Here is a 15,388-nt window from a genome sequence, read left to right on the forward strand (position 1 = left end):
CACACACGTGTCCAACATGCATGAACCTACAACCTGGTCACTATTTTAAGAGTGACAGAGAAGCGATCTTTCCAACTTTCCTCTCTGTTTAGAAGAGATCTGCCCTGGATTAATGCAAGTCATAATGAGTCACCACTGCTCCAAAGCAAGAGTCTTGGGACAGCAGAGTTATGAACAGCTGTTATTTAGGCTAGGTCAAGTAAGTGAAGCTGGCACGTCCTGAAAGGTCTTCAATTATTATAGCCTGGAGCAGTTACACTCTTAGATCTTTCATCAAGAAGTAAGTCTTTACCAGATTCACTTTAGCCTGTATGTTTGTGTTATATTATTTGTGGTTTTGCTTTATGGGACAGATATAATGCATTTAACACTTTTTTTTAAAAAATCTGACAAAAGAATCACATTACTTAATTATCTTCCAATGCAGATTAATTGGCTCAAAGAATGGAGGAAAAACATGGCTACCTACACACCTCTGGTTAATTATGTGGGATAGTTCTCTATTTATATTTACAGTACCATGCCTTTAAGTCTTTAAGTATTAAAAAGGCAGGGTTCAATAACTAGGGAGTCCCTTAGGTAAAACTGTAATCTCTGTTGGCCTAATTACCTCTATTGCAAATACAAAGCCAAATGAATCTTCCTACTTACTTAATCTTCGTCTTTATTCTCCTTGTGGGGGTCATGCTAACTCTCTCTCTCTGAAAGCTCCTGCTTCAAACACATAATCTAAACCTTCCCTATGGAATACAGTAGCCACACACTGTTACAGAGCCAAAATGTACTTTAAGTAGAAAACACACAGATTGTGAAGACCTAATTTGTAAAAATATGAATATATGATCAGATTTTTTTTTTAGTTACAGGTTGGCGTGACATTTTGAATCCAATGAATTAAATAATAGAGATTTAAATGACTTCATCTATTTTGTCTTTTTACTAGAAAATTCTAAATTACACACATGGTTCTTATTATATTAATATTAGGCAGTGCTGATCTATGAGAGAAACTGAAGGAGGGTAAGGAAGAAGCGCTGGACACTTGTTTCTGTCCCTGGAGCCCCCCCTAGCCATGTGACACTAATCTTAATATACCCCTGACTCATTCAAAAACGGAGCACCTTAGCTTCCTTAGCAATTGCTCAGTGCCTCTAAAAATAGTCCACTATTACTTTCAAAGTGTGCTTGTCTGCTAAAAGCATGCGGGTTTGTCATTAGATATGATTTACAACATATTTCACAAGCTTCAGTGCTTACACACTGTGGCAATTCTTACAAAAGCACATTTTGCAACTGAACCCTTTTGGGAAGGAAACTTTCCCAGGAAATAGCAAACTCCATGTGTAAGATCACATGGTACCTTCACTAATTATATTAATGAAGACAAATGACTTATCTAGTGCTTTGAATCTCAAGTCTCATCGAATTCTGCACATCCTGAAAGATTTGTTCTTCCTTTTAGGGAAAAATCCTTGTAAGACTTTTAACTGAAGTTCCTGGTGGGACATGCCCCCTTCTTTAACGGACCTGACTATGCCGTCACAGTGTTACACTGAGTATAACTGCCTGAGCTCCCTTCTCCAATGGAGCTGCTGTCAGGCAGGCAGCCTATTCTGCTTGACTTGGTATGTTGTGTAGGAAAATGCCCGTGATAAAGAAAATGTGGGAGATAGGTTTTGGAACCAAATTAATAAGCAGACCACAAATTAGATGCCCACACACAGCCTGGGACACAACTTCTGGGGAACGTGTCCTCCACGCAAGTCAACTTCTATAAGTCACCCTAAAGCTCCAGGTGCCACCATGAAAGTCATTATGCAGAGTCAAGAAAAAGCAACTTGGATAATGCCAACAAGGAAACCACTCTTCCCTATAGTAACGGTTTTTAAAAGTCATTATAGCTTTCAAACCAATCTAATAATTTGGTTAGTTGACTTAATATGTGGACTGCTTATGTATGTGATAGTGAGTTGTAACTGTAGAGCTTCTCAAAAGTCCCACTTCTCCATCATATATAAAGATACATAAAGTTTTGCAACCTTTGCCAAACAAATGTACTAACAACAGTTACATTTCAACATCTAACCAATTTCTTGGGAAACTGATGTGCTCCGGTTGCTAGCAGTATTTCTAGAGCATCAAAGTAAATATTAAGACTGAAATAAACCAAAGGCCAATTTCAGCTAGATAAAAAGAAGCTAATTTTAGAAAATATTGATAGTACCTTAGTTAATAATTAACAAATTCACTCCTACAATTACACACATCGGGAAAATTTTACAGGATTAACCTGTCTGTCATTTAGATGAAGTGAAAGATAAAAATTGAAAGTTTGGGGTTCTTTGGGGTTTTTTTTCTGAGACAGGGTTTCTCTGTGTAGTGTTGGCTGTCCTGGACTCGCTTTGTAGACCAGGCTGGCTTCAAATTCACAGAGATCTGCCTGCCTCTGCCTCCTGAGTGCTGAGATTAAAGGTGTACACCACCACACCCAGCTGACAAACAACAGTTTTGAAGATGACATTATAAATAAGAAAGTTCATAAACTATTTCATCCTCAGGCTATGAATAAACAATAGTATATATTACAGTTAAATTGCTTATGTGTTTCAGTTAGAGTTAAGACTAGTATGTTATAATGAAAAATGAGATTCTAACATTCATAGCCAATAAAATAAGCTTCACCTAAAGGCTTTATACCAAAAATAACTCATAATGAAAAACACTCATAAATATACTATGTAAAACAATAGTACCTTTAAAGAAATAACTTCAGATCTTTAGAGCTATAAAGAGTCTTTTTAATTAGAAAAAAATCAAGAATAATCCATAAAAGAAAGAATCCAATAAGTTGTATACCAAAATGAAAAGTTTGTGGTTTTCTAGGTTTTGTTTTTCATTTTTTGCATGTGAAAGACCATACATATTTAGATAAAACCACAAGCTATAGTCTGAGAAAAAAATATGTGCAAACCACACTGATGACAAAGGACTCATGTGTGGAATATAAAAAGAACTCTCAATTTCAATTTTTTTGTTTAAAGGAAGAAAACCTAATCTAGTTTAAAAACTAAACAAAGTACACAAGCAGGCATTTCAACACACAGATAGCAAATAACCAAAATTATCTTAATGAGCTATGAGAAAAATGCAAATTAAAACTATGACCATGTATAGCTGCATAACTAATTGGGGAATAACAAAATATAGAGTAAATCCTGTAAATGGAACTGGGCTCCTCACAGATGATAAGTAAGAAAAACAGAAACTTTGGAAAATGTTTGACAACTTCTTACGATAACAAACATATGCTTACCACACAACCTGCCTTGATTCACACACCATTTTCATGAAATAGTTCTAATATCCACAACTTGGAAATAATCCAAATGCCCATCAACCGATAAAAGGATAAACAAACATGGCAGATGGTATACCCACACGATGAAATACTACACAGAAACAAAAAGAAACTAACTATCCTTACGTACAATTAGGCTAGATCTCAAAGGCACTATGCTGAGAGAAGAGAGGGAGAAATTCAGTCTCAAAAGATTGCATATAGTGTAATTTTTCTATAGTACTCTCAAAATGAAAAACGTTATAGGGCTAGAAACTAGGTCAGTAACTGTCAAATTTAGGAATAGAGGGACAGCAATAATGTGAATTTTATGCATGAGGAATTTCTTTGTGGTAACATAACAATTCTATATCTTAACTGCAGTGCCGGATTCATTAATATATACATAGATAAAGCCATGAAAAAGTAGACACACACAAAACTAAGCATTTGTAAACCAAAGAAGTGTGAATAAGGTCCCGGACTGCACAGATCTCAATTTCCTGTTATTGGTACATACTACAATGATGCACCAGAACACCACAGAAACAAGCCTTGTGGAGGGTACGGGAGGCTTCTCTGTGCTGGTTCTGAAATTTCCCATGAGTCTTTATTTGCTTCAAAATGAAATGGTTTTAAATACAATTTGCAATTCTTTCATTAAATGTCCTATGAGTTTAAAAGCACTCTTAATCCACTGCAGTCAATACTCAGTTTTGGTAACACTATTTCTAGTCACATCTTTCTACTGCTGTGTTGTGTTTGTCCACTAATGTTTGCTTAATACAGCGTGCACAGTAGATAGCTTTTAATGAAAGCCACATGAAGGAATCTCCAATTGCTGCATTTCTAGCAATGGGGAACACAGTTTAAAAAGCAAAACCAGGCCTGCCACCTGAAAACGTCCAGAGGATGGACAGCTCTCAAGGATAAAGGGAACACAAAAGAACAGAAGAAATACAAGAGTCAAAATTTAGGGATCTCATTTGCCTCTTTGCTTTTAATATGAAATGACAATAGCTGGGAAAGAGAGAACAAAAGAAGCATGGGATAATGGCAAAGTAGAAGTATCCAGAGGGTCCTAGAAGCCTACAAGAACATTACGATAGGCAGATTTGGGCCCAGGAGTTCCACTCAAACTAAGGCACCAGCCAAGGACAATACAGGCGGTAAACCTTAAACCCCTCCCCAGATCTAGCCAATGGACAGAACATTCTCCACATTAGAGTGGAGAGTGGGATATGACTTTCTCACATACTCTGGTGCCTCACCTTTGACCATGTCCCCTGGACGGGGAGACCTGGTGGCAATCAGAGGAAGGACAGCAGGTTACCAAGAAGAGACTTGATACCCTATGAGCATATACAGGGGGAGGAGGTCCCCCTCAGGAACAGTCATAGGGGAGGGGAGTAAGGGGAAAATGGGAGGGAGGGAAGAATGGGAGGATACAAGGGATGGGATAACCATTGAGATGTAACAAGAATAAATTAATAAAGGAAAAAAAAATTTCAGCCACGAGCTCATTTGTGAAACTTCAAGATCCGGGACTAATAATGAGTGTATCTGTGGAAAGAATTGCAAAACCAACTAATTAAATAATAGTCTCTAATAATATAGAATGAAAATAGGAAGCAGACCCCTATTTCTTAGAAAGAAAACATTGCTATAACTCCAGAAATCATTAACCCGGACACAGAAAAAGAGAATTTCATTCTTGCACAAACTGTCCTTTATTACCATCGTCAAAAACAAATCATTACCTTGCCTATGAGGACATAAATCTATATCTATCTGAAAAGTACATGCTCACAGGGCAGTTCTAAATGATGCATCATAAATGCTATAAGCAAAACAGAATGCTAGACCAGTGAAGTCTCCTAAGGCTGCAATGCATAGATAGAAAATAAGGCAATTCAACTGGGTGGTGGTGGCGCAGGCCTTTAATCCCAGCACTTGGGAGGCAGAGGCAGGAAGATTTCTGTAAATTCAAGGTCAGCCTGGTCTACAAAGCGAGTCCAGGATAGCCAAGGCTACACAGAGAAATTCTGTCTTGAAAAACCAAAAAAAGAAAAAGAAAGAATGAAAGGAAGGAAGGAAAGAAAGAAAAAGAAAGAAAGAAAAAGAAAACAAGAAAATTCATGGCTTAAAGATTGAGCCCATGAGCCGAGATCACTTATTGGTAAAGCGACCGTCATCCAACCATGAGGACCTCTGTCTGAACGTGCAGAACTTACATAATTTAGTCACAGGAGCACAAGCACCAGTTGCCTCAGTGCTCCTGTGCTGGCATGGGAGGCTGAGACAGGAGGATCCCTAGAACTCTACATGCCAGGGTGGTAAGCACAGTAGCCACACTGCAGCACATGTACACCCCACACTTATACACAAGAACATACACACAAGTGCATGTATGTACACGTGCACACACACACAAAGTAAGTACATCACATACAACATGTAATAAAAAAAAATCACTGACCATAAATTAACTAAAATTTTAAGTTCCATTCTTTTTCTATCGCAAATACTATGTTCTCCAAATAACTAAAAGATAAACACTACTAATTAATAACAAACGAGCCAATTCATGAAATGTTTTAATTGTTAGAAAGAAGACACTGTCTATGACATTCAGAAGGGGAGGTGACAGGGCTCCCCAAGACAAGTAAGCCAACACATGACTTCAGCATGGTTGAGGCCAACCAGCCAAATGTCTCTGTAGATCTCCAAGAAAGGAATCTAAAATAAACACAGACCAAGTCTTCCAAATGATGACATAGGGGATAGTGACATTGAGGTATATGGCTGCACCCTTCTCTTGAAAAGAGGGGGGTGTGGGGGGGCTGGATGTTGTTCAGAAGGATTTTCCCATGGAGATGACGAAGAACTCTGACATGGTCTCCTTGCTGGGGCTTTTGTTGTAGCCTGGTCTCTCCTCTTTAGAAAAGGGAAAGTTCTGGAAAGCAGTGAGCTAGAAAAGGGGGCAGCTCTCAGGAAGATGGTATGCAACTTAAAGCCTTGGTGAGCGAGGCCCACTTCCTGGTAAGAATGACCCCAGGACACTTTTGATTGGCAACTGGTACTCAGAAAGACCAAAATAGCTAGCCTATGTTTGGCGAAACAAACACAATAAGTCTACAAGTCCCGAGATAAGACCATGCACGTGGATTTGCCCATTAATTTTATAAACATAAAAACCAAATCCTAAAGTTAAATATGGAAGAGTGAAAACCTAAAAACTGATCCATGTGGAATCCAAAACGTTTTCTCCTTTACTTTCAGTGAAAAATAGAATCCTCTGCTGCTATAATATCTGTTGACTGGATTTTCTACAAAATAGAATTAAATGTATAAGTGATATTATCCTGTTTCTTTAACCATACACATGCCTGCATTGCACAGCTACTCACATCTAAATGTAAGCTATGGATAGGAGCTTACTAATGAAATGAATTGGATGATCCTCAGTAATTCAACATCATTGGTAAAGCAAATACTTGCAGAATAATTAGATAACCCCAACTGTACCAATCTTAAATATACTTAGAAATGTCAGTTTTAAATAACAGAACTGGAGTATCTGTCCAGAGATTGGGCCTCATTGTAGTTGACAGTGCAACAGCTTCACTAAAATGTGTATGAATATTCCATTGCTTTGTTTCACGTCCCTTTAAAAAAAATCAGATTTATTAAAGACAATCTTGAAATCATCAAGTAACAAAAATCAGAGAAAAGGAAGGGCCACAACATTTAATTTTCCCTTGCTGACAAGTCATGAATAACACCACCAGACTATATTTTCATTTTCTAACATTTAAGTGAATACCATCTTTTCCTTCTTGCGCATCAGTCTTATTTTCAAAGTTAGCCTGGCTATTAGTAAACTCAGTGTGATCATCGTCGAACCATCCAGAGTTCAGGGGGAAGAAAATCCCTGCAGCTGTTTGATGCTCAAGAATATGAACACTTAGCAGCCAGATGAAAGAGGAGAAGAGACAGGAGGGGAGATCAATAGAAGAGGGAGTCTGGATTTCTGCGGGCTAGCATTTACCTCTTTCAATGAAAGCGGCTTTGTGCTTCTCATGTCCCGGGACTCAGCTTGCCTTCAGCTTCCAGTGAACTGGCAATTGCCTCATCATTTCCACTCCAAATTAAGGATCAAAGTTTAAACATGCTCTTTTCCTTCTCTACTAGACTGTGATTAAAACTGCCACCTGCCTCACCTCGTTCATACAGTCACCTCGACAGGAGAAAGAATAAGTCCCTCAAGAAAGAACAACATGCTTGATTAGGAATACAAAGAGTAGTGGGGAGTTGAAGGTCTTGGCTTGATTTCAGAAAATTACACTAAAGAACATAACAAGAATAAAATGCCATGAAAATAATATTTACCTGGAAAGTTACCTAATATCATCACATTATGGCATATTGAGCATCTCTGCACAGAGCTTTAGTCTGCAAGAGACTCCAGAAAGTATATTTGTATGTTTCGTCTAATGAGTAAGAACGTAGCATGCTTGGACTCAAAACTATTTGACAGTTATAAAAGCTGGAATTGAAGTCTTGTCTTATTCTTAAACTTTGTAACACAACCACTCGACAAAATTTTTATGTGTAGCATGTAATGGACCTAAGTTTAGAGCCCAAACCATTTGGATTATTTGAAAATAAAAAGCCATAACGACTAAAATGCAGAACCACTGAACATGGAGTGTTGAGCTGATTGAGTACGTCTGTAGCACAGACCCTACACTTCATGCTAAAGGAACATTGCAGAAGAGGGGGCAGAAGAATTCTAAGAGTGCAAAGTCCAGGAAGTCTGCTGAAAGAATGTGTCTTCTAAATATAGCAAGGAAACCACACCTATGATATCTCCACAACGTTGCTGTTTAAGCGGAACCTGAACACTAGCACCACCAATTGGCATGGCAAAGTGGCTGAGGGAAATCTCATAGTGCCAAAGCTCAGATGGAGAGCCACAGGCAACTGGAGACTCCTGACAAACTAGTTTTCCCCAGGAATGAGCCCATAACTAGTTAGCCAATACCAATACAAAGTCAGCTGTACCAAAAACATAAACAAAAAAGCAACACTTAATGAACTCGATGGGTTCATTATTTAATTTAAAAACAAGAGGCCATGAATTTAAGAATGAGGCAGGGGCATGGGAAGGTAGTAAGTGGGAGGGGGGTTGAAATGTATTTCAATTAAATTTTTTACCTTGGAAAAAATTAAAGTTTAAATGAAACTGTGAATTACAAACACACACATACACACACACACACACACACACACACACACACACACACACAAAATAAAATCACCATAGATAAACAGTATCAGAGAATATACAATGAAACTATTAAATGAATCAACAAATGTAAATTGTAGAATAACATATATTTGATGTTTTCCTTTTGTTGAGGTTCAAGTGTCCTATTGCCCTCTCAATACAAAATGAAATAATGCTTCAATATATTAAATATTAAGCATCCTGGATCCAGAGCAGTGGTGATAAACAGATATCACCACAAAAAAATAATTCTGTAGTGTGTGTATGTTCACACACGCATACCTATATGTCTGCATGTGTGTCTATGTGTGTGTATGAGCACATGCCATGTGTGCCCACATAAGTGCTTGTGCACATGAGTGCATGCATGTTGACTTTAGGTGAAGGGTACCCAGTAGCCCCAATTCCCTCAGAAAACCAGACTTTCATTAATTAATTAATTGAAGCCTAATCTATATTTTGAAATAAGAGCACGATTGCTCTAAACTTCTTGTACTCCTCACATGGACTGTGTAATTATCTGACTACCTAAGGCCCCGTGGAGGGCAAGCTGAAATGAAACCAAGAAGTTACCGTGTAAAAAGAAATGTATTCAGAGGTGCTGTAGCTGACCCTGGAGCCTATTCTAAACAGAGAAGAGGTCAGAGACTCTTGTCCACTGCTGTCGATAATCCAAGAGCGCCTCTGGAATTAGGACAGATTTCTGTTGCAAGGTGCAAATGAGGTACACAAGTATAAAAAAGCAGGTCCACCGTATCTCAGAATTCTGGCTTCTCCCTGCCTTCTGAAACCACTGGCATTGGCTTCCTTCACAGAGCGGTGCTAGGGGAAAAAGTATGGGAATAAGTCACATTTAAAATTCTTATGCTGTGAGAAAACAGCTGTGGAGATGATCACAGACATGTCAAATCCAAATGTCCTAAGCTGTGTCTCAACGTGTTCCCAGGATCTGGTCATGAGACAGAAGAAAATAATGCAAGAAGCAGAAGTCAGCACATGTGAAAACACAGCCTGGTCTGGGACCACCCCAAAACACACACCATGCAGTAAAGCAGAGTGTGTTGGCACACCTTCAAGCTGGTATATGGATATGGTATGTGTCAAAAGTCTGTTATTTTATTAAAAATACAAGAAAAGGTTTGCTTAATAATTTACTCACATTGAGGTAAATGACACACTTTTTTCTCTTTGTTCTTGACATCTTGTTTTTTATTCAGTGACTTTTTTTTAACTCCTACCCCAATTTTTTGAATATATACAGGGAATTAGTAAAAAGAAATAGTCAACATTCAATGTTAAAGAAGCCGAAGTGAGAGAAAGATGCCTTGCTGCTGACAATTATAGAGCATTTTTTACTAAAAGTAATAGAATGGTCCTTACAGAACGGTCCCAGTGTCTTGTTCGCGGAAACAAACAGAGATTTGGTGAGAGATGGGGGATATGAGATACACAGAGACTAGACTAGAAAGATGAGCGGGAACCTGAGAGTGCAGATTGTCACAGGTTCAAAGAAAGAGCATGTACTGTATCTCAATAGAAATGAGGACATATTGGACAGGTGTAAGCAGAATGGTATCATAATTGTATTCGCTACTTTTCTGTCACTGTAAGGAAACATTATAACTGAGAGATGAAGAAAGGAGTACTTGAGAACTTACCAGGGACAGCAGATAGCTTGGTCACTAAAGTGTTTTCCTTATAAGCATTAGGGTCTGAGTTCAATACCCAAAAGCCACAGGTAAAAAGCCAGACAGTAGGGCATGCACTGTCTTGTTATGCTAGCCTAGGGAGAAAGAGATGGACAAATCTCTGCAGCTCCTTGACTGTGCAGCCTGTCCTATTTGATGAATTCCAGAAGTGAAAGATTCTTTCAAATAAAAAAAAAAATCATGGATTCCATACATGAACACATTAACTCACATATAAGCACAAAGATTATGCTAGGCTTCAAGACTGAGTCACTGGTAAATGAAGATGCCACAACCAGGATGGGGTACGAAAGGACACACAGGTTTGAGATGAAACCTATATCTTCAGCTGTGTATGTTGCGCTTTGTCTGCATTATAGGACATTAAAACGAGGACCATTAGAATTATGTCGTAGGCCAGCTGAAAAATCTGCAATGAAGACAGATTTGAGTAGCCTCAAGAGATAGGAACTACAATAAATATATAAATGGCTAAGGAAATAATGTTATGCAGAAAATAAATAGCACCCTGGAATCTCTTATACTATAAGAACAGTTTTAGCAGGAGCGCTAGAGATGGCTAATTGCATGAGAGCACCAGCAGATGACCCAAGTTTAGTTCCCAGCACCAGATTGGTCACAGCTCAGCACTACCAACTATTTCTTCAAGCAAGCCAGGAAAAATATGTGTCCTGCCTAAGCAGATGACGTTCAGAAGATGAAATAGCACAGTAGACACTTAAATACTTTATAATGTTTAAACAAGGATACTGACTAGTGAGAGAGCAGTGTTCACAAATGTCAGCCCTCTGTTTTAGGCAAGACGTAAGCCAAACCAGTAGACATTAACCTATGGGTCGCCACCACTGGAACACACATTTCCTCTGGTCTTAGGAACAGAGACACCACTCCGTAACAAAATTACAGTTGTGAAGTACCAACAAAAATAAGCTTATGGTTTAGGTCTCCTAATACCATAGGAAATATGTGTTTTCTGATGGTCACAAAGCACGGGTTGAGAACCTCTGTCTCAGACCCACATCTCAGCAGAAAGGGCTCCACTGTCAGGCAAAACATAAAGAAAAGTCAGAGTTTCGCTCTCTCTTTTGCAGGCTACCTGACTGAGAAAACTTCAAAACCAGTCCTCCATAATCCTAGCTCATTGGATGGCTGCTGTGAAGGGGATGCCCTCTGGCCAACCCCCAATGCCATGGACGATGTGAGCAAGCAAATGTTGCTGTAATCACTAAGGAGAACTAACTGGACTTTAACAACATGTTTAATAAATTTAGAAAGAGGCAAGCAGGAAATGGCACCAGAGGAGGCAATCAATGAGACAGCGACCACACACTAGTGTCCTTAGTTTTTACTTTATGATGCAAAGCAAGTCCCACTCTACACTAGATTCGCAATTCTCACAGAAGCCAAAAAGAACATAGGAAACTGAATTTCAAATGGAGCAACGCTGACTAGGAAAGAATGTGAAGATCCATCAATGAAATGGGGGAGAAAAATGTTTCGCCATCACTATTCTTAAGTTTTTGGTGATTGTACCTCAAATTTTCTGCATTATTTAATAAGCACACTTTGCACCTAAATGATTGTCTCGCTGTGTTAAGCCAAGGACACACTACACAAGCTGGTTTCTAAAAATAAGAGGAAAGTAAATATGTTATACTATTATTGTGGCTTCAACAACGTACCAGAAACAGGATAGTCTACAAAATGTAAAAATTTATCTCCTCACAGTTCTAGAGACTGAGGTATCCAAAAGCAAGGTGTTAAGCTTGTGATTTGTATATAATATATGGCTACAACCTTTCTCCTCTGTGGCCTTCTCTTGTCCTTCTCCCCTCCTAGTGACCTACCTGTTCCCCTTTCTCTTCCCAACTAGGTGCCCTCCTACTTTTATGTGCGTGGGGGTAGGTGTGTATATGCCTATCCTGTGCAAGTGATCACAGGCTGCTCTGTGTTCGTAATGGCCATAGAAAAGTCATTTCCAAAGACAGAATTTTACAATACGGATCCCTGTCTTCTGGGTCTCACAGCCCTTTCCCCCCTCTTCTGCAATGTCCCCTGGGTCTTAGAATGGGTGATGTGGATGTCCCCATAAGTCCTTTCTTTGACTAGACCATTGCCCACTGTCAAAGGATGCTTCCTTGAGCAAGAACTCAAGCTGTTTATAGGTATAAGGGCTTTAACTCATTCATGAGGGAGGAGCCCTCATGACTTAGTCATGTCTTAAAGGCCCCAGCTCTTTATACAGCACACCAATAGCACCTAAATTTTCCAAAGGACACATTCAAACCACAGCAACCAATGACCATGGCAACACTACGAAAAAGTTTTTATAAGAATGCAAGTCACCATGGCCAAATGCCAAATTACTATCTGACATGCCTAAATGGAACATGTGTGCTGGAAAATGGCAATTACCCAGAACCAAGGCCAGAAGCGGAATCCAGGTCACAGAGAAGCACGCAAGGACCCACTGGGCCAGACTTTTTACCAAAAGCACTAGATTCCCTGGCTTCTTTATTCTGGTCTTTGTTCCTCTCACTAATTTTGACAAACCATGACAGATAACTATAATTGCTTCAATCTCAATGGATCTAAATTTGAAGTATACAAAAAAAAAAAAACTGAGTAAATATTTGTCTGTTTGTGGACCTTTAAAAACTGGACACAGGACACACTCAAAATACTTCAACTTTTGTTTTAGAAATTCCTTACAGATCAGGTTAGAAACCACACAAGTGGAGTCACTGTAAAAATAAGCACCTCCAAAAAGGCTTGCCATCACCCTTAATTACCCACATTTGTTTTAATTTGTGTGCTAATTACAATAAAGTGATTTTTATATTTTAAAAAAATATATATGGTGAAAGAGATGAAGAAATAAGGCAGGCAGGCAGGGTCAGTGGTGAGTTAAAGTCTCTACCATGTTCCTTTTTATGTTGCAAATGAGCCATGTAAATATATTTGTTGTTGTTGTTTTTGTTTGTTTGTTCGAGACAGGGTTTCTCTGTGTTAGCCTTGGCTGTCCTGGACTCGCTTTGTAGACCAGGCTAGCCTCGAACTCATAGCAATCCGTCTGCCTCTGCCTCCTGAGTGCTAGGATTAAAGGCATGCACCCACCACACCTGTATAACAGCCCTGGTTGTCCTGGATATTTGCAGTATCTCGGGTTTAGAGAATTACCTAGTATCACAAATGTGACTATAACCAAATACTTGAAATGGACTCCTAACTACTCTAACTAGTATAGTAGCTATTTTAAAACAAAACCTGAGCTGATACTCATTATTAAATTGTAATACAGGGAAGTATGCTGGGAATTAAAGTCTGTTGAATCAGGCTACCCGTGGTCTCCTCCCTCTCCTGGGTGTTAAGGTCAAACACCCACAACTGTTGCTCTTCAACGTTGGTTTAGCGGGGAGAAATCAGATGAACGATTAAGGTGAACAGAAGTTGAATTGCACTAACAGGAGCAAACACCCGAGTACAAAGTGTTGAAAGACTGCACAAACACTGCTCGGAAGTAAACTACAAAGTTTGAAATGCACACACGCCTTGCGTCACGTCCACGGCAACTCACTGGACCAGAGAGGGGCCTGTACAAGTCACAGAAGCGGCCGCGTGGCTCCAGGGCTGCCCGCGGGAGCACGTAGCGGGATGGTGGACGTGCAGAAACGGGATAACTCACAGACATAAGGAGCCCCCCCACCCCCACCCCAGAAGCCGGAGCCACGCCCACCCCGTGATTGGCGGGCGAGAGGGGCGGGACCGAGCGCGCGGGAAGGCCAGCCGCGGGCGGAGGGCACTAGGGGGGTCCCTAGTACCTGCGCTGGAAGTCCGCGGCGAAGGGCTTCAGGTACGGGTCAATCTCCAGCAGTCGAGCCAGCTCGGGCACGTCGGCCAAGGCGGCCTCCAGCTGAGCTTCGGAGTTCTTGTCCCCAGCCGCAGGAGCCGCCGGCGCCGCCATCTTCGCCGCAGCCCAAGTAGCCGAGGCCCGAGAGGGTCGAGTGGCCTGTGCGGCAGGGCGGAGCTGGGCGAGCCTAGGCGAGCCGCCGAGGACTTGCCCTTTATAGCGGCGGAGCGGGCCGGGGTGAGCCTGGGACACACGTCCCCAGCGCGGGCCCCCGCCCACTCACGAGGCCGGCACCTGGAGCCCTGAACCGAGTTGGCGGGCCTAGGGGGAGGCGGGTCTCACCACTCCCTCTCCCTTCCCCTTCCTGTCCGGAGTTGTTCACTTAAGTACCTGGCTCTAGAGTCAGAGGTTTCTCTAGGAGCGCTGAATAAAACAAAGTAGGAAACTCACCAGGACAACAGTTAATTGTAGATAAGGTTAAACTGCTGAGTCTTTTAGTGTCAATTAATTAACACCTTGCCCGTCCCTAAGTTTAATGTGTCTGATGAATTAAACCACAGAGCTTGGAGTTTGCATGGATACTCTGGTGCTTGCAAAACCTGAGACCTTTCCGGCTTCTCCAACAATGAATCAGAAAGGTGTTTGTGATTCCACAAGCTTTTCACCAGCCGACTTAGCACTGATGACATGACTAGGAGAACACCATTAAACTGAACTCCACTCTGCTGCTCAATAACAGTGATAAAGCAAGAATTCTCTGGCCAAGCTCCCAAGTGTAACTTCCTTCTGTCTCTTCAAGTTAGTGGTTCCTTTTTTAAGAATTGGAGGCCTGATGACATAATGGCTGCTTGGCAACAAGGCAGATAACCTGAATTATATCCCCAGGATCCACATTGCGGAAGGAGAGAACCAACCCTGGCGTACTGTCGTCTGACCACGCCTGGCATGGTCACAGGCATACACATCATACATATATACAATATTTTTTTTTAATGAATATAGAATTGGACACCTGGAGAAATAGACCCGACTACTCAAGAGGTTGCCAGTTACTTTGTACCTCGGAACTGGACAGGCTTGGGTATAACTTTCTCAGTTGAAATCTGGAAATGTGAAATCGTGGAGTCTAAGAAGAAGGAACCATATTGATCAGCCTTGGGCTTTAAACACTGAAAAGGGGATTTTGTGCCGAATTTAAG

The 15,388-nt window shown here is 40.5% G+C and overlaps 1 protein-coding gene across 1 annotated transcript in view; it reads right to left on the minus strand.

The window, feature by feature from the left end:
* The window catches only part of GBE1 (1,4-alpha-glucan branching enzyme 1), a 234,914-nt gene extending 220,392 nt beyond the window's left edge, over positions 1 to 14,522 (minus strand). The window contains exon 1 of the mRNA XM_084802365.1: positions 14,161 to 14,522. Coding sequence (XP_084658491.1) covers positions 14,161 to 14,303 — 143 coding nt within the window. The 5' untranslated portion in view covers positions 14,304 to 14,522. The remainder of the gene's footprint in view (positions 1 to 14,160) is intronic.
* Between the last annotated feature and the right edge of the window lie 866 nt (positions 14,523 to 15,388).

The sequence above is a fragment of the Acomys minous genome, assembly GCF_964271855.1.
Source record: "Acomys minous genome assembly, chromosome: 11".
In the NCBI taxonomy this organism is placed as follows: Eukaryota; Metazoa; Chordata; class Mammalia; order Rodentia; family Muridae; genus Acomys; species Acomys minous.